The sequence below is a fragment of the Phycodurus eques genome, chromosome 1 (genome assembly GCF_024500275.1).
Source record: "Phycodurus eques isolate BA_2022a chromosome 1, UOR_Pequ_1.1, whole genome shotgun sequence".
Taxonomy (NCBI): Eukaryota; Metazoa; Chordata; class Actinopteri; order Syngnathiformes; family Syngnathidae; genus Phycodurus; species Phycodurus eques.
Window position 1 is genome coordinate 16,718,183 of NC_084525.1, and position 18,053 is coordinate 16,736,235.

Consider the following 18,053-nt stretch of genomic DNA (forward strand, 5'->3'; position numbering starts at 1 on the left):
TCTGAGATTGGATGTGTGGGTGACACGAGAGAGGGGGCTATTTTGAGCTTGTCTTTTACTCCCATTCATGTGAACGGCTAGTTGCTGCGACAACCATCGCTGGCGACAATGAATGCAAGCACACAGTTCGCCACAGTTACATAAAGAAATATACATAAATAAGGTAAAGTATTGTTGTAAAACACAACATACTGTATGTATACTTTATAGAGTGGATTTTTATGGCTCCGCAGCGGGTGAGACTTGGTCGAGTACAACCCAGAAATGGCGTGTTGCCGTTCTGCTGAGTTGAGTGGGCGGGTAACAGTCACAAAGTGGTCAGATGTAACATATGAATACATGGCTATAATTACCAAAATGACATCACACTGTAAGCAATTTCAAATCCTGTCAATTGCAAGTGGTTTTGGTGTTCGAAAGCTTTTGCATTCAAATGACAAACTGCCAAGGTCCCCGCCTTCGGCCACCGCCCACTGTGTATAGTGGGGATGGGGCGCTGCTGACCTCGACTCGAGACGTTGTGAGTCGGTGGGGAGAATACTTCGAAGACCTCCTCAATTCCACCGACACGCCTTCCCATGAGGAAGCAGAGTGTGGGTTCTCTGAGGCGGGCTCTCCTATCTCTGGGTCGTCCTGGCCATGGAACAGTGGACCAGCTCTACACCCTCGGCAGGATCCTCAAGGGTGCATGGGAGTTCGCCCAACCAGTCTACATGTGTTTTGTGGACTTGGAGAAGGCGTTCGACCGTGTCCCTCTGGGAGTCCTCTGGGAGTCCTGCTTCGGGAGTACGGGGTACCGAACCCCCTGATACGGGCTGTTCGGTCCCTGTACGACCGGAGTCAGAGTTTGGTCCGCATAGCCGGCAGTAAGTCGGACTCGTTCCCGGTGAGGGTTGGACTCCGCCAAGGCTGCCCTTTGTCACCGATTCTGTTCATAACTTTTATGGACAGAATTTCTAGGCGCAGCCGAGGCATAGAGGGGGTCCGGTTTGGTGGCCTCAGTATTGCATCTCTGCTTTTTGCAGATGATGTGGTTCTGTTGGCTTCATCAAGCCGTGACCTTCAACTCTCACTGGAGCAGTTCGCAGCCGAGTGTGAAGCGGCTGGGATGAGAATCAGCACCTCCAAATCTGAGACCATGGTCCTCAGTCGGAAAAGGGTGGCATGCGCTCTCCGGGTCGGGGATGAGATCCTTCCCCAAGTGGAGGAGTTCAAGTATCTTGGGGTCTTGTTCACGAGTGAGGGAAGAATGGAACGGGAGATCGACAGGCAGATCGGTGCAGCGTCTGCAGTGATGCAGACTTTGTATCGGTCCGTTGTGGTAAAGAAGGAGCTAAGCAGAAAGGCGAAGCTCTCAATTTACCGTTCGATCTACGTTCCTACCCTCACCTATGGTCATGAGCTGTGGGTCGTGACCAAAAGAACAAGATCCCGGATACCAGCGGCCGAAATGAGTTTCCTCCGCAGGGTGTCTGGGCTCTCCCTTAGAGATAGGGTGAGAAGCTCGGTCATCCGGGAGGATCTCAGAGACCTTTAAAGATTGGAAAGTGTTATGAAGGGCAGTAAACTTCAAAACCCAGATAAAGAGTCTTTAAACAATGTGGAAGAGGTTGGGCGCCAGATCATGAAATACTCTGTATTCCATGGATAGCAGGACACTGAAACTCATAGTTGTTGATGTAGCAAAACACCAAACAGCCAACAGGGATAGACAAACATGCTAAGGCAGAACTCGTAGTCAGAGGCAGAAGATATAGGGGATTCCTGGGCGAACAATGAAGCAGGAAGGTCAAGGGCAGACAGGGTCAGCAACAGAAAATCAATCTACAGAAAAGAGCTGTATCGTCTTTAAATGGTGACAATCCGGCAACAAGTGAATCATCAGCAGAGCCTTAAATAGGTGGGCGTGGCTGACTAGAAGAGCAGAAAACCCCTAAGAGAGCACACGGGTGACTAATGGCGAGGAACTATGAAAAGCCCAGGTACAGGTGCACCTTCTCAGAAGAGGAGCGCAGTGTCCAAGACTGCCACTCCTGCAAATACGCCACCGTCTGGATGTTCTGAACTCTTGGTCTTCAGAAGATAGCCCACACAATTGTTCATCACCATGTCTTTACCCTGCCTGCACAAAAAACAATGATGTGAGGATTATATAAGAAACATTTTGTTGTCCTTTTTTTTTTAACTCCTCAACCTGAGAGTAGCCATGTGAATGTGCCAAAAATGCAATTCTACGCATAATCAATAGTGACTGCTTACCTGACGTAGGCTCCAAAGAAGCCCAGTTCAGTTATACAATTACATATTTTGTGGGGCTTGCCTCTTCTCAGCAGGTAGTTCTGTGTAGGCACAGGCTGGATCTTATCCATCAGAATATAGGCCATTCTCTCGGCACTGTTCTTCACTTTGCCAAGAAGTTCACAGATATCTTGTCCGTAAATGTTGTTTCCTCGAAGTAAAGAAGAGTGATTATTTAATTTATTAATTTATTTATCCAGCTCAATCTTTCTGGACTAAGCAATGTGTGAAAAATAGTGGTAACCCTCACCCATAAAAATGTTGCCCTGGTAAATGTACAGGTTAAGCAGTGTGGAAAATTGCTAGATGTTTTGGTGAATGATTGCATGAATGGCTTTTCTTCCATTTTACTGTACCTCCTCCCTCTCGCTGAGGCTTCAGGACAAATCGATCCGGTGTAGCTAAAGCCATTGCTACCGTTTTGTCACCTTCTTCTCCCTAAACACAGAGAAATGAAACCATGAGAGGATTTCTCATCATGTAACAATGACACTTGTTATACAAATGGAAATTTAGCTGCCTCAACAAACATGAAGTTGATGTTTTATGGCCACATGTATGTATCCAAATCAAAATTCAGTTTAAGATCACTTTAATTAAAAAATAAATAAATACAACTTACCACTTGCTAAAGTACACAAGAAAACCTAGTAAAAACTTCCTACAAAAAAAATTTGCGTTGCACATACAGCTTAGTTGTTTGATCTCGTCTCCGATAGATGACGTCTCAACAGCCACTGTTATCGCCTTATGCTGAGATCTGAAATACTGTTTGCGACAGTATTTCAGATCTCAGCATGGTCACATACAGTATCATACATAATTGGACAATATCAGGTTGTCTATATCTATAACCAGGGGCACACGTAAAGTTGGAGCCTTTATGTGCGCCCCTGGTTAACCCGATGGTCGGTCGTTGGGCAGACGATGAGTGTCGTCGCACCGATGTGTCAGCATGGGTAAGCTGTCAACGAGCCGTCACCGGGCTGTTTTTGGACGATTTAATATGTTGAATTGCCGTTGGCCGTCGGAGGCAGTCGGTGACGATCACTCTGATTGGCTGTTAGCTAGCAAAATCAGTGCACAAGACAAGGAACAGAAATAATGAAAGCAAACAAACAGCCAAACTAAGAAGGCAACCAACCAAGGCACACACAGAAGTTTTTACTCATTCTGCATTTTACATTTCATCGCACGCATACTGACAACAGGGAAACCTGGATGAAAGAAAGTGAAAAGCAATTCATCAGCATGATAGGTATCAAATATATGGCCCAGTTAAATGTTTAAACATTTCTCTTATATAAGAGAGGGCAGCAATGTACAGCGACAAACAGCAACCATTATGTCATCAATCCCAGAATGCTTTGCGCACGCAAAAAAATGGCAATTTTTATGACTACAATCCCAATCCCAATGAAGCTGGGACGTTGTGTGTTAAACATAAGTAAAAACAGAATACAATGATTTGCAAATCTTGTTCGACCTATATATAATTGAATACACTACAAAGACAAGATATTTAATGTTCAAACTGCTAAACTTGATTGTTTTTAGCAAATAATCATTAACTTAGAATTTTATTGCTGTAACACGTTCCACAAACATGGGATAGGGTCATGATTACCACTGTGTTACATCACCTTTTCTTTTAACAACATTCAATAAATGTTTGGGAACTGAGGACACTAATTGTTGAAGCTTTGTAGTTGGAATTCTTTCCCATTCTTGCTTGATGTACACCTTCAGCTGTTCAACAGTCTGGGGTCTCCGTTGTCGTATTTTACACTTCGTAATGCGCCACACATTTTCATTGGGAGACAGTACCCGGCTTACTACGAAGCCACGCTGTTGTAACACATGCAGAATGTGGTTTGGCATTGTCTTGCTGAAATAAGCAGGGACGTCCATGAAAAAGAAGTTGCTTGGATCGCAGCATATGCTTGGATCGCAGCATATGTTTCTCCAAAAACCTGTATGTACCTTTCAGCATTAATGGTGCCTTCACAGATGTGTAAGTTACCCATGCCATTGGCACTAACACAGCCCCATACCATCACAGATGCTGGCTTTTGAACTTTGCGTCCATAACAGTCCGGATGGTTCTTTTCCTCTTTGGCCCGGAGGACACGATGTCCACAATTTAAAAAAAACATTTGAAATGTGGACTCGTCGGACCACAGAACACGTTTCCACTTTGCATCAGTCCATCTTAGATAAACTCGGGGCCAGAAAAGCCGGCGGTGTTTCTGGGTGTTGTTGATAAATGACTTTTGCTTTGCATAGTAGAGTTTCAAGTTGCACTTACGGATGTAGCGCCGAACTGTATTTACTGACTTTGGTTTTCTGAAGTGTTCCTGAGCCCATGTGGTGATATCCTTTACACACTGATGTCAGTTTTTGATGCAGTGCGGCCTGAGGGATCGAAGGTCACGGGCATTCAATGTTGGTTTTCGGCCATGCCGCTTATATGCAGTGATTTCTCCAGATTCTCTGAACCTTTTGATGATATTATGGACCGTAGAGGATGAAACCCCTAAATTCCTTGCAATTGTACGTTGAGGAACATTGTCCTTAAACTGTTCGACTATTTTCTCACGCACTTGTTCACAAAGAGGTGAACCTCGCCCCATCTTAGCTTGTGAATGACTGAGCAATTCAGGTAAGATCCTTTTATACCCAATCGTGGCACCCACCTGTTCCCAATTAGCCTGTTCACCTGTGGGATGTTCCAAACAGGTGTTTGATGAGCATTCTCAGTCTTTTTTGCCACCTGTCCCAGCTTTTTTGGAATGTGTTGCAGCCATAAAATTCTAAGTTAATGAATATTTGCTAAAAACAATAAAGTTTATCAATTTAAACATTAAACATCTTGTCCTTGTCGTGTATTCAATTAAATATAGGTTGAACAAGGTTTGCAAATCATTGTATTCTGTTTTTATTTATGTTTAACACAACGTCCAAACTTCATTGGAATTGGGGTTGTAATTACTAATTTACTAATAGGAAAACTAATAAGAATAATTTATAAATGTGTAATACTGTATTTCTAAAGTAGAGGTCAGTGGTTGTATTTTAAGAAGTACGTGTCATTACAATCATGGTTCCCTTTAAGTTCTTCCATCAAGGTCGGTGGGTCAGGAAAAAATTGAGAACCAGACCCAAATTGTCATGTGCACTCCTGTCTATGACCATGCATTTCTGGTTTGCCATGCTTTCCTGGATTAATTCCATTACCTGACAGGTATGTCTACTGTAAAGTAAGAAAATGGAAACAGTCTAAGACAATGGACAGTCGTAAAGAAGATGAAGATGCTCTCTGTCTTATTGGACCACTTACACGGATTTAAAATGCATGTACTTAGGAATTTGAATGAAAAGGTCTTGTTGATGATTTATCCAGCGTATAAATTGCAAAAAAAAATATTAATAAATAGCAATTAGGTAATGATTTTGTGTCTCTCAGTGCAACAACGTCAAGCAAAAAAAGAACTTTTGAGAAACTGTACAAACAAAACAAATTCCATCATGCTCTACAGCCCCAGCTTGTTGCTCACCATGTCGAGAGTGTACAGGCCAGCAAAGGTGGCCCTGACTTGGTCCACTACTTGCGGCTGGTCAGGGAAGAAACGTTCGAGAACACCAGGTTCAGCAAGCACCTGCTGGACCTTCTTAGTTCCAGCCAGGTGGGTGCTAATATCTGGACACTTCACAGCCAAAGAGCATTCCATCATCAGGCGAGCCTCCCAGGCCTATAAATAAGAAAATGGAGCTGGTACAAATGAAACATTACTTTATGGTTTGTTTTGACCTGCTAAGGATACTGATGAGAAAATAACTTCAGGTTTACTTAACTTTGAGACCCAGGGCAGTTACAGTATTTATTCACTGATTAAATAAAGATATGAGTATTTAAGCGGTATGGAAAACGGATGGATGGATGGATGGATGGATAGTTACAGTGCGAAAATACCCGCCTCTTTCGCTTAGCATTTAACTGATTATGACTTGTTTGTTTATATGTAATAATTATCTTTTTTTTCCTTATTTAATTCATTATTTTAATTAGGTTACAAGATTTTTTTAACTGTCGGTACTGTTTATTTGTTTCACACTATTTACTTAATGTTATTATTGTAAGTAGTTATTATATGTAACTAGAATGACATTCAATGCAGCACAGACCTCTCCCAAGACTGAATTGTAAGAGAAGTGGGGAAAAAAAACTTGGAGAATTGCATTTGTGTTTGTCTATTTTTTTGTCAGTTAAGAGACTTTCTGGGCGTCTGCCTCACAGTTCTGAGGACCAGGGTTCAATCCCCGGCCCCGCCTGTCTGGAGTTTGCATGTTCTCCCCGTGCCTGCGTGTGTTTTCCCTGGGCACTCCAGTTTCCTCCAAAAACATGCATGGTGGGTTAATTGACGACTCTAAATTGGCCGTAGGTGTGACTGTGAGAGCGAACGGTTGTTTGTTTGTATGTATGTGTGTGTTTGGTTGTTGTTGCGGCATGGTGTCTACTGGTTAGCACATCTACCTCACCGTTCAAATCCGGCCTCGGCTGTGTGGAGTTTTCATGTTCTCCCTGTGCCTGCGTGCACATGCACGGTAGGTTAATTGAATACTCTCAATTGCCCGTTGGTGTGAATGTGAGCGCGAATGGTTGTTTGTTTATATGTGGTCTGCGATTGATTGGCGACCAGTTCAAGGAGTACACCACCTCTCGGCCAAAGATAGCTGGGATAGGCTCCCTCACCCCTGCAACCCTAGTGAGGCTAAGCAGTACGGAAAATGAATGAATATATATATATATATATTTAATATTATTAAAAAAAAATATAATATCATATATATATATTATATATATATATTATATATATATATTATTATTATTTTTTTTTAAAAGGGCTCCATGCAAAATGACCATGGCAAAAGGGCCAGTGCATACGCACCAATAGGGGTCAGTCTCTGCACGCCTCTGCAGATCGGTTTTGGATTATCCTGATGATCGTGTCCTACATTTACTTAGTTAAAAAAATGACTGCTGTGAGGAGGTTTATTAAAATACCAAAGTTAATTCTGACTCTATATTCACCAGCTAGGTTTTAATGGTGTCTGGGAGCAGTTTGAAACTGACGTGCTCAAGTCATCAACACTAATTAGGCAGAGTCATCACAACAGTGTCGGCAGTACAGATGAGCTATTGGTTAGTGACAATGACCAATGTTATTTGAAATTGTAACAGAAAGTTATTAATCCTGCTCCGGTTTGGGGAGTAACAGAATATATGTAACAGGATTACATATTCAGAAAACAAAAAAACAAAAAATGTAACTGTATTCCATTACAGTTATAGGAAAAAAAACGTAATCTGATTACAGGTACCTTTATTAAAAATTGGGATTATGTTGCAGGAAAACAATTTCAACGCGGGGAGAGGCCGTTTGTTGATTTCAGCCATCGGACTTTTTCAAGATAGCGGGTGGGCCAACTAGTCTGAGTTAGCAGCGCAACACGTGGATTCATTTTCACAATATAGTAAGTATGATCGTAAAATTTTCAAAATACCTTTATATCAAAAGATGACATCATTCGATAAAGGAGTGTTATACAAATAAAATTAGCCCTAGTTAGTAAGAATCGGATAAGGATTAAGGAGTTTATTACACTTTTTATGTTGAAAATTTATGTCGAAAAGGTTTCTTGCCCAGAAATCAGTGTAAATCATTAGGAAACTTGTGACCAAAACTTTGACTCTTTGGTAGAAAAGTTCCTCATGTTTCTTATTACTTGAGACGAAAATGTCATGTTTAAAAAGGCCATTTTCCGATTTTTCAATGGCAGCGTCCGCTTCTCATTTTTAGGGTCAAACTGAGAACAGTTGCATTGCTGAAATTACTTCAAACTTCACAGAAAATAAGAATAATAATAATACATTTAGTTTTCTATCGTGGACAAATCCTATGTCAGAACCACAGAAAATCTCCACTGAATTGAAAAATTAAAAAACAAGGTGGGTAAAGGGATTTTCCAACAACGTATTCAGAAAAGAACAAGTATTACTTTGCGCGAAACAATGAGAAATTGTGATTTTGGTGGACCTCCGCTAAATTCGCATGCCCGAAATCCGGCACAAAAAAATAGAAAGAAAATGGCGGCTGTTTTTCTGGATTTAGTAATATACCTAAATATAGCTCAATGGGCCAGCGTGGCTCCACTCGCATGGTCATAGCCGCGATATTGTGAATAAACCTGCCATACATACATTACTGCCATTTGGCCCGTGGGAGATTGTGTTAGCTTCAAAATTAATTTGCCGAGTTAAGATGTTGCTCGACGCGGAGAAAGTATCATAGGTAACTGGCTATGCTGGGCTTCCCGTAGGTAGGCATTTTAAAAGAGACACGGAAGGAATTAAGTAAGTGCTGACTGTTTGTATCATATTCACTGGAGGATTCATTCATTTTAAATAAGATAACCCCCCAAAAAAAGTATGGCTTATGGTGGAGAGCAAGGGGCAACCCCACACGCCCGCCACTGGCTGCTTACTTTGCGAACGGTTTCATCTCCCATCACCCACAGCTTTACTATTTAAAAAACATATTACCAATTTAAGATGCTAAACTGTATATTACCAGGACATGGTAACAAAAGGCTTTTCACAACTGATGTCACTTATCATCATCATCATATCATAATTACAAGGGTGGGAGAAGTTTGTTTGTGTGTGCATGCCTGCTTGTGCATGTGTGTCAGTGATGGGAGGGTCTATGATACCGCTAACTGCAAAGGTTCCTTCATAAACCTAATTTGTCCTCTTTTTTTCATGCAGCATGGTGACAAGTGGTTAGCACGTCTGCCTCACAGTTCAGAGGTTTTGGATTTGAATTGCAGCTGTTCCGGCTTCCTCCCACATTCCAAAATCATGCATATTAAACATGTATAAGACAGAAAATATGTATCAATATATATTTTATTGACATTGAATTTCTTTTGTCATTATTAGCATATGGTTTTGGAATAATCAAGTTACATTATTTACTTACATTACTTACTTACTACATTTCTTAACAGGTAACTAGTAACTATCGGAATAAATTTTAAAGAAACCCTCCCAACCTTGAGCCTACAACATTAAGACTATGTCAATAGATTTTAGGGTATTTCAAATGTGTATTTGCTCTCATCTCTTGACAAAACAGAGATCATGTTGGGCAACAGAGCATAAACATGTTTTACTTTGACCTAGGGGTAGGAAGCATGTGAGTGTGAGTTGACAACCTAGAAATTTTTTTTTTAAATAATCCCAGTCATATAGTTAGCGGATATTGGAGGCTTCCACAAACACTGCAGTTGACAGGCAGAGAAAGCAAATTTTCTAATTTTCTAATTCAAAGATGAAAAATATATTTTTTATAAACGTGCTTTCTAGTGGTAAAAGTTGTTCATGAAACTACTGCTGCTGCTTGAAAATGATTCTGCTTCACCAAAGCCTGGAAGAAATACAGTCACTACCTTTTCAGACTTGTAGTTCTGAGGGCTGTAGCCATTCCTGAAGTAGATCACTGCAACCTCCTGATAATCACTAAATATGTGGTAGGACAGAATTTTATCAAAACAAGCAAAAAGACAAGAATGTTCTTCATGTTAGATATTGGCAAACAGAAGACACCTACATAAACAGTCTCTTGTCCTCATCGAGTTTTCCGGATTCAGAGACATCCTCAAAATACTTTCGTATGCTGGCAATATTCCTGAAACACATTGAAAACTGTGAGATTGTCAATACATGAAAAAACGTTGAGTGAGCAAATGATGTATTTTCTGGCAAAGGTGCAAAAATGTTTCATTTTAAACATGACAATTATTGAACATATTGTGAAGGTCATCACATCTTACCCCTTCCACAGTTCATTCTCAATTAACCGTTGATCTAGGGTATTAATCTCATTCTCGCCCACCAAGAACATGACAACAGCTCTACAATGACAACATGAAGTGCTGTTAAACACTCTACCACTACATACAGTAGATGGATTCTGCGTCAGGAGTAGAGAAGGTATGGGGCATAACTGTATCAAATAGCCATCTCTGGAAAGCCCAATGGAAACAAATGTGAAGTTAAAGTATTCTTTATCTAACAGACTTTTTATTATATTAACCCTCACATCCTCCAGTACTTGCGTTTTGGCAAGACCCAGAGTCAGGTCTAAGATGCACAGAGAGGCATTGGTGGAACAGATGTCAAGGCCGTAGAGAGCGTTGATATATTTAAAAGGAGGCACATTTTTTAGTTTAGCGTTTAACTGATTATGAGTCTGTATTTATCTGTATTTTTTTCTTTTATTCTTATTTAAAACATGGCATTTTATTTACTTTTAGGTTACCAGTTTATTTGGATACTTTTAACTTGCCATTATCTTTTATTTATTTGACACTATTTATTATTTACTGTTATTATTGTTAAAGTATGTTATTATTTATTTATTTAAGCTCCTTTATGTCTTATGCAGTAGCTTTAGTTCATGTTATTTACTTCCGTTTGTTCTTGTGTCAGTACTGGGGGAAACTTCTGCTGTTGACGGCCCTTCCTCACTCCACTCTGCTTATCCAGGTCCCAGCAGCTTTGTGAATGTATTTAATCCATCCATCCATTTTCTGAGCCGCTTCTCCTCACTAGGGTCGCGGGCGTGCTGGAGCCTATCCCAGCTGTCATCGGGCAGGAGGTGGGGTACACCCTGAACTGGTTGCCAGCCAATCGCAGGGCACATACAAACAAACAACCAGTCGCACTCACAGACACACCTATGGGCAATTTAGAGTCTACAATTAATGCATGTTTTTGGGATGTGGGAGGAAACCGGAGTGCCCGGAGAAAACCCACGCAGGCACTGGGAGAACATGCAAACTCCGCACAGGCGGGGCCGGGGATTGAACCCGGGTCCTCAAAACTGTGAGGCTGACGCTCTAACCAGTCACCCACCGTGCCGCATGTATTTAATTATCTTTTAAAAATGTTTTAACTACTTTTAAACACGGGTTTTGGGTGTCGAAGGGGCTCAAAGACTGTGGGTGGGTGGGTTTGTGTTGCTTTTTAAGTATGAAAGGTATAATATCTATCGATACAGTATATAAAGGTTTGATTTGATATATTTAAATATGCATATATCAGATGTAAACATTATTATGCAATGAAGTGGTGGTTAATAAGGTTTTTGGAGGATGTACCGCTTTGATCCATAGAGCTCCCAGGCCTTGGCCACAGCCTTGGCCAAACCCACTGCAGGGTTGTTGTCAATGATGCGCTGGCTCTCCTCCAGCCGGCCAGCCACCTTAAGGATGTGTCTGTTGTAGCAAGGTAAAAAATGTTTTGGGGTCAACAAAGAAACTTATAGAGGAAGGTCAATCAGAAGAAGTTCAATGCAACCTTTAAGGTCAAACACAATTAGATTTTAAAATTGTTTTTGAGAGGAAACAGTGGCAATAATCTGTTCCAGGGTCAAACTGTCCCAATCTTAAAACTTTTACAGTAACTGTACAAGCCATTTTCAAAGCAACATTGTAACATAAGAGTCTTGTTAATATTTCTTCCACAGCATATAATTTTGCCATACATGACGGCAGTACACAGTCCGAAGATCTTTGAGACAAAGGAGGACCATTTTTCTCATGGAGATTTTGCTCAGATTTCTGGTATACTAATCCAAAAGCCTTATTTGCAGATATCAAAATATTTTTGGGTTAGATGTTGATGACTTCGTTACCGGTGTACATCAGGCATTCGTGAGGCAAGGCCTCCAGAAGCAGCAGCAAAAGTGTTGATCTCGATCTGTTTCAGAGATGATGGTCCATCCTCTTGGTCAAGCATGTAGTCGGATCTATTCAGACCCAACACAATTGACTGGAAAGAAGGCAAGGCTAAATGACAGGCTGACATTTTGAGAAAGGCAGTGCCTTGTGTTGTAATCTCTAAAATTAAACTTGTTTGTTTTCTTATATACATATCAGTCCATCCATTGTCAATACCGCTTAACCTATTCAGGGTCACGGGGCGCTGGAACCTATCCCAGCTGACTTCGAGAGAAAGGCGGACTACACATATGGACAACAATTCACAGTCACATTCAAACTGAGTGGGAATGAACCCACGCTCCCTGCACCAGGTGAATGTACCACTGGACCATCAGTGACTTTTATATACTGTACATAACAATTACAAATTCAATGTAAGGATGCAATACATGGACAAAAGTCCTGGGGCCTCACTTATCAACCGTGTGCACGCACAGACGCTTGCGTAAAGAGTGTGCAGTGGAAATTCCCACGCAAAGTATCAGATTTATCAACTTGCACCTCTCTGTAGAAATGTTTATATTTCAAGCACAACTTTTACCATGTGTACATACAAACCTAGCGGTAAAACACTGAAATTACAAATAGAACGCAGCACCTGTCCCTCTTCCCCTTAATTCGCAAAGTGCCCTATTTTTTTTTGTGTGTCTCTTTTTTTTTTTTGCAAGTGGGTGTTAAACCCTAGTGTGGACTTTCAACCAAAAATATAACGTAATCCAGTTTTTTAAAAAAAACAGTTAAGATAAAACTAATTTAAATCCATGTAAAATGAAGATAAATGTCTTCTCTTCTCTGTGAGGCGGATGTGCTAACCAGTCAACCCCCGTTCCACCATTTTAAATTTTTGTCCTACAAAATAATTCAGAACCTTTTCTACAGGTTGATAAATAAGGCCCCGTAAAAACTTTTGAATTAATGAGGGCTTGGATGACTTTCCTTAGTTCACCATAAACCTTCGATAAGACAATTGTATGCTGAGTGGGAACAGTTTGCAACTTTTTCTTGTTCCAGCATGACTGTGCCCAAGTGTACTAAGTAATGTCCCTGAAGGCAAGCTGGAAAAGCAGGTCTTTGAGGTGGGCTTGCCTACCTGCAACCTTCCTCGTTTAAGGACCTGCTGGTGGATCTTGAACAACCTTGCAGTGAAATCATCCACAGCAATGGTGCTAGAATACAAAAATGTGTCAAAAGAAAATGTGTTATCCACTGTAATAATATTTTAAATGACTATAGATCAGCTCACAAAGATGGATACATAATGGCTATTTTTGAGGTTTGTCTTATTCACGAACATTTTCTGCTTCAAATATAAAAACGTCTCCCTTATTTCATGATGAATCTATCCCACTATGATGTAAGATTATACCCCAAATGGAGGTCAGGATCCCACCTGCCAAGAGCCTCTTGCAGGAATTCTGGATCCTGGCTTATCTTATCCACCAGTGTATTGTAGTGAGTTTGCACTGCTATGGCTTGGAGGAAAAGAGCTTTAGGGACAGGCGTGGGGAAGAGTGTGATGGGAGCATGAGTCACCTCCTAAAATACAAATAGCAATAGTGATATACCGCTGATTGATTAATGTAATGTGGATCCGCATATGGATCCACACAGAAATGTAATGGGTTCTTCAGTGACCCAGGCTCCACCCCTCTACAAAGGTCAGAGAAAACATTTGAGTAGTTTTATATAACACTGGTAACTAACATTTTCCACAAAGGTGCTTCATTGTTACCAAAAAGATTGGAAATTCTCACCTCTGTTGAGTTGGGGGATTCTTTAATCCTCACAAGGAAACCCTGTAAAACTGCTGTATCTTTTGCCACTTCCACCAGTTCATTTATTAGGGCTGTATTCATCAGTAGCTCACGTGGTATTCCTTCAGCCATTCTGATTCATATTAAAAATATTAAACAGTCAATGGAAATATGTAGCATTCTGAACAGACAGTAAAGCAAGATGCATACTTGCAATTACAAATACCAGGAACATCCTATTGTTCATACAGTAGTGTTATCTAGTTCAAGGGTCAATCATTAATCAGAACATAAAATTGTAAACCTTAATTTTGAGGTCCAGTACGTTATTCAAATAGTCACTTTCTTAAAATTAGAGAAGAAAACCACAACTAATGGCATAACTTACAAATATGAAATGTTTTCCCATACACCACAGTAGGTTAATAATATAGTAGTGAGTAAGTACAGAATGTGTGTTTCCGCTACTAGATGGCGATCGAAAGTGGTCAATCAAGGAGGCACACTCCTGATAGCGCAGTTTTGAGTGGCAGTGGAACCGCTGTTGTCCGTGATTCAAAGCAATCACGGTTTTCACCTTAGCACTACAGAGTACACCCCTACCTATGACGTAGAACACGTGTCCTAGTTCTAATCAAAATTTGGAAATTTCTCGGCAGCCGACTGGTTAGAGCGTCAGCCTCACAGTTCTGAGGACCAGGGTTCAATCCCCGGTCCCGCCTGTGTGAAGTTTGCATGTTCTCCCCGTGCCTGCGTGGGTTTTCTCCGGGCACTCCGGTTTCCTCCCACATCCCAAAAACATGCATTAATTGGAGACTCTAAATTGCCCGTAGGTGTGAATGTGAGTGCGAATGGTTGTTTGTTTGTATGTGTCCTGCGATTGGCTGGCAACCAGTTCAGGGTGTACCCCGCCACCTGCCTGATGATAGCTGGGATAGGCTCCAGCACGCCCGCGACCCTAGTGAGGAGAAGCGGCTCAGAAAATGGATGGATGGATGAAAATTTCTCTACAGAGAAACTATACGCGTCATAAGACTTTTTTCCAAAAATGTATAGTTGACAAAACACACCTCAAAAGCCTAACTAGGTGAGTAAGGCCATTTTTCGAATCCAAAAGCGCATCTTTATTATATTTTTTTCTGTCCTTCTACCAAATTTTATGTAAATTGGTCAATGCACAGACATATTTTTGGGACGCACCGCCGGCCAGGTTCCTTGTGATGTTACTTTGACACGCCATAGCTCATATTTTCTCATCCCTCACTTTCTATGCTAATTTCGTGGATTTTATCAACTAAAAATGCCTCTTTTCACTGGGCTATATTTATACCTCCTTAATATGTATTTTAACAACTATGGAGTGTTTGTTCATTCTCAGCTCTTAATTTTTTTTCCCTATTAATGTTTGAGTGCAAAATTAACCTGACTGCATCGCTTTTTTAATTTCTTTTTTTAAATGGATGGGTGGCACTTAGCCCCGAGGAGATGCAGAGGATGTTGTTGTAATGAAGAATAAAATAAAAATAATAATAATAAATAATAATAATTTAAAAAATTGATAAAGCCCCCCTAAAATAGGCATAATGATCCCACTGCCTTACCACCAATCTTTTACCTGGTCCAAAGCACAACATATGGACAAATACATGTACGCATAAACAAACTGAATTACTGGATGGCACCTAGAGTATTATAAAAACATAGATAACGCAATGATAGTCACTATATAGCCTTCTTTGATGTATTTTAATTTATATTACTTTACATTTGCACATTATTTTACTTTATTAAAAGGTATTCATATTAAGCCGTGTTGAAAACTTAAGATTTATTGTAGTTTTCAAATTATGATTTTTGTTATCCTGAGATTTACCTGATGTTTCAGATAGTGCCTCAAATTAATTTAGTTGAAACATGTTCTGTTTCTGTGTTTAGCAAGCTTTTCCAATGCTATCAGCCTTTTGAAAATAAAATCAAATTAAGAAAGTTTGAAATACTGATTCAACAAAAAAGGTCACACTTTTTGTCAAATTGGTGCATTTTCACAGATGTTTTAGTGTCATAACTTCTTTTTGTCACACGAAAATGATACAGTATATAACTGGAATCGTCTTTAAAATACCTTTCTGATAACGCTGGTCTCATGTAAATCAGTTAATCTTTTACATTTTAAAAACGAAGCTAATACAAGCCTCCGCCACAGGTACTTGCTGTATGGAAACTGAATTTTAACCAAGTGCGGGAAATAATCAAAAATTACATCCCTTGGCTGTGTGTTACTTCTTTAGCAGTAAAAGCTTTGAATTACAGTTGCATGAATGTTAAAAGAAACCCCAATTACCTTTCCAGACAGGAAATTTTGAAACAGACACAGGTAGCTTTCACTGTTTCATCCAAACCAGACTCCAGAGTGCAAGTGTGTCACCATACGTATACCATATGTAGTCTTTTTAGTCTGCTATCGCCCAAGTGGAGTTACGTGGCTTGTTCCAACATCTGTGTGTCAAAGACTGTCAACAGTGGCGGTTCTAGTCCAATTTCACTGAGTGGTGGGGGGTAGAGGGTGGGAGGGGACCGGGGACTTTGTGGGAGGGACATAATTTTTAACAGATGCGCACACGCACACACATTCTTTCATTGCATTATAAAGCCTTACCATGCCGAGCCTAGACTACTACAAATTAACTGAAGCGAGACATAAGTGTATCATGTATTCCCATTTTTAAAGGCAACAAAGAATACAACATTTAAGCAACACAGTAGGCTATAACAGGCTACTGTTGCAGGCTTGCTTGGTAAAAATCTCCTTTCCATCAGAATCCATGTTTTTCTACTGTTTTATGCATAACATAGGTCAAATTTAAGTCTGTGACATTAAGGTTGACATCTATGTAGTGTTTCGATTGAATGCAATAGCCATTGAACACAAAAAACACTTGCAAATAACATTTGAACTTGCTGACGACGCACCAGTTTTTTTGTCAATTAATATTAAAAGTGCCTACTCCCTTTATGGTTGGTACTCACCCACTAAACTCAGCTGAACGACGACACGACATTTATGGGTTTTAAGCGAGCAAGTCTCAGCCACACAAAAGAGTATATAAGTATACATATGTTGTGTTTTGGCGGCACGGTGGACGACTGGTTAGAGCGTCAGCCTCACAGTTCTGAGGACCCGGGTTCAATCCCCGGCCCCGCCTGTGTGGAGTTAGCATGTTCTCCCCGTGCCTGCGTGGGTTTTCTCCGGGCACTCCGGTTTCCTCCCACATCCCAAAAACATGCATGAATTGGAGACTCTAAATTGCCCGTAGGCATTACTGTGAGTGCGAATGGTTGTTTGTTCCTATGTGCCCTGCGATTGGCTGGCAACCAGTTCAGGGTGTACCCCGCCTCCTGCCCGATGACAGCTGGGATTGGCTCCAGCACGCCCGCGACCCTAGTGAGGAGAAGCGGCTCAGAAAATGGATGGATGTTGTGTTTTACAACAATACCCAACTATATTTCAAACTTTTTAATGTAACTGTGGTGGATTGAAGCTTGCATTCAATGTCACCAGCAATGATCATCTCAGCATGTTCAAGTCACATGAATGGGAGCAGATGACGAGCTCAAGATATCCCCCTCGTTTCATTTTCACCCACACCCTCTTTCATATCACATTCCCTATTAGTGGGCCAACAATCCAATGCTTGATGAATTGTGCTTCACAATGATTTAAATCCACTGAACGCGCATTTGCTTCATTTCATTTTCACTTCACAGAGGACAGGTGTCGTCGTGGCTGCTCACACCACTCTCTCGTCAGAACAACCTGCTGAAGAGGACTGAGGTGGGAGAAGCATATCAATGTGGCACAAATGAAGCAAATGCGGGTTCAGAGAGTATAAATAACTCCAAAAATCAAACTCTTGCATGGCAGGTAAGTCTGAACTAGCCATCAAAGGATACGACATCGCTATCTGGCAGACGCCGTGACAGTGGTGTCATGAGTCCTATTTTAGAGGGCTTCAGCCTCCCTAAAATGTAATTAAGGCCCAATAAATGTTTTAACCTAAAAAAAAGTATTGAATGAGTGAGGAGAAACCACCAATAAGCCCCCAAAAAGAAAAAAACAAAAAGATAAATGGGAAAAAAAAAAAAAAAAAAAAA

At 40.7% G+C, this 18,053-nt stretch overlaps 1 protein-coding gene across 2 annotated transcripts; it reads right to left on the minus strand.

Annotated features, from left to right (window-relative positions):
- Window positions 1-1,283: 1,283 nt before the first annotated feature.
- LOC133406420 (glutathione synthetase-like) lies at window positions 1,284-16,416 on the minus strand. 2 transcript variants are annotated; one of them, XM_061684153.1, is made up of 13 exons: window positions 16,243-16,416; window positions 13,902-14,034; window positions 13,538-13,683; window positions 13,238-13,313; window positions 12,060-12,196; window positions 11,524-11,640; window positions 10,195-10,275; window positions 9,972-10,049; window positions 9,811-9,880; window positions 5,856-6,050; window positions 2,655-2,736; window positions 2,260-2,449; window positions 1,284-2,122 (listed from the first exon to the last, which is right to left on the minus strand). In XM_061684153.1, the coding sequence occupies exons 2-13, from the start codon at window positions 14,031-14,033 to the stop codon at window positions 1,999-2,001; spliced, it is 1,428 nt and encodes a 475-aa protein (XP_061540137.1). In that variant the 5' UTR covers window position 14,034; window positions 16,243-16,416; the 3' UTR covers window positions 1,284-1,998. The 2 variants fall into 2 exon arrangements, with proteins under 2 accessions (XP_061540137.1, XP_061540055.1); XM_061684071.1 differs by lacking the exon at window positions 10,195-10,275.
- Window positions 16,417-18,053: the final 1,637 nt, after the last annotated feature.

Bases quoted from the DNA above. Each gene is read 5' to 3' on its own strand.
- LOC133406420 (XM_061684153.1), bottom strand. From the start codon at position 14,033: ATGGCTGAAGGAATACCACGTGAGCTACTGATGAATACAGCCCTAATA. The intron at 13,314-13,537 runs GTGGGATCCTGA...TTTGTATTCTAG, and splicing joins CTGCAAGAGGCTCTTGGCAG to CACCATTGCTGTGGATGATT. The intron at 11,641-12,059 runs GTAACGAAGTCA...TTGCTACAACAG, and splicing joins CGAATGCCTGATGTACACCG to ACACATCCTTAAGGTGGCTG.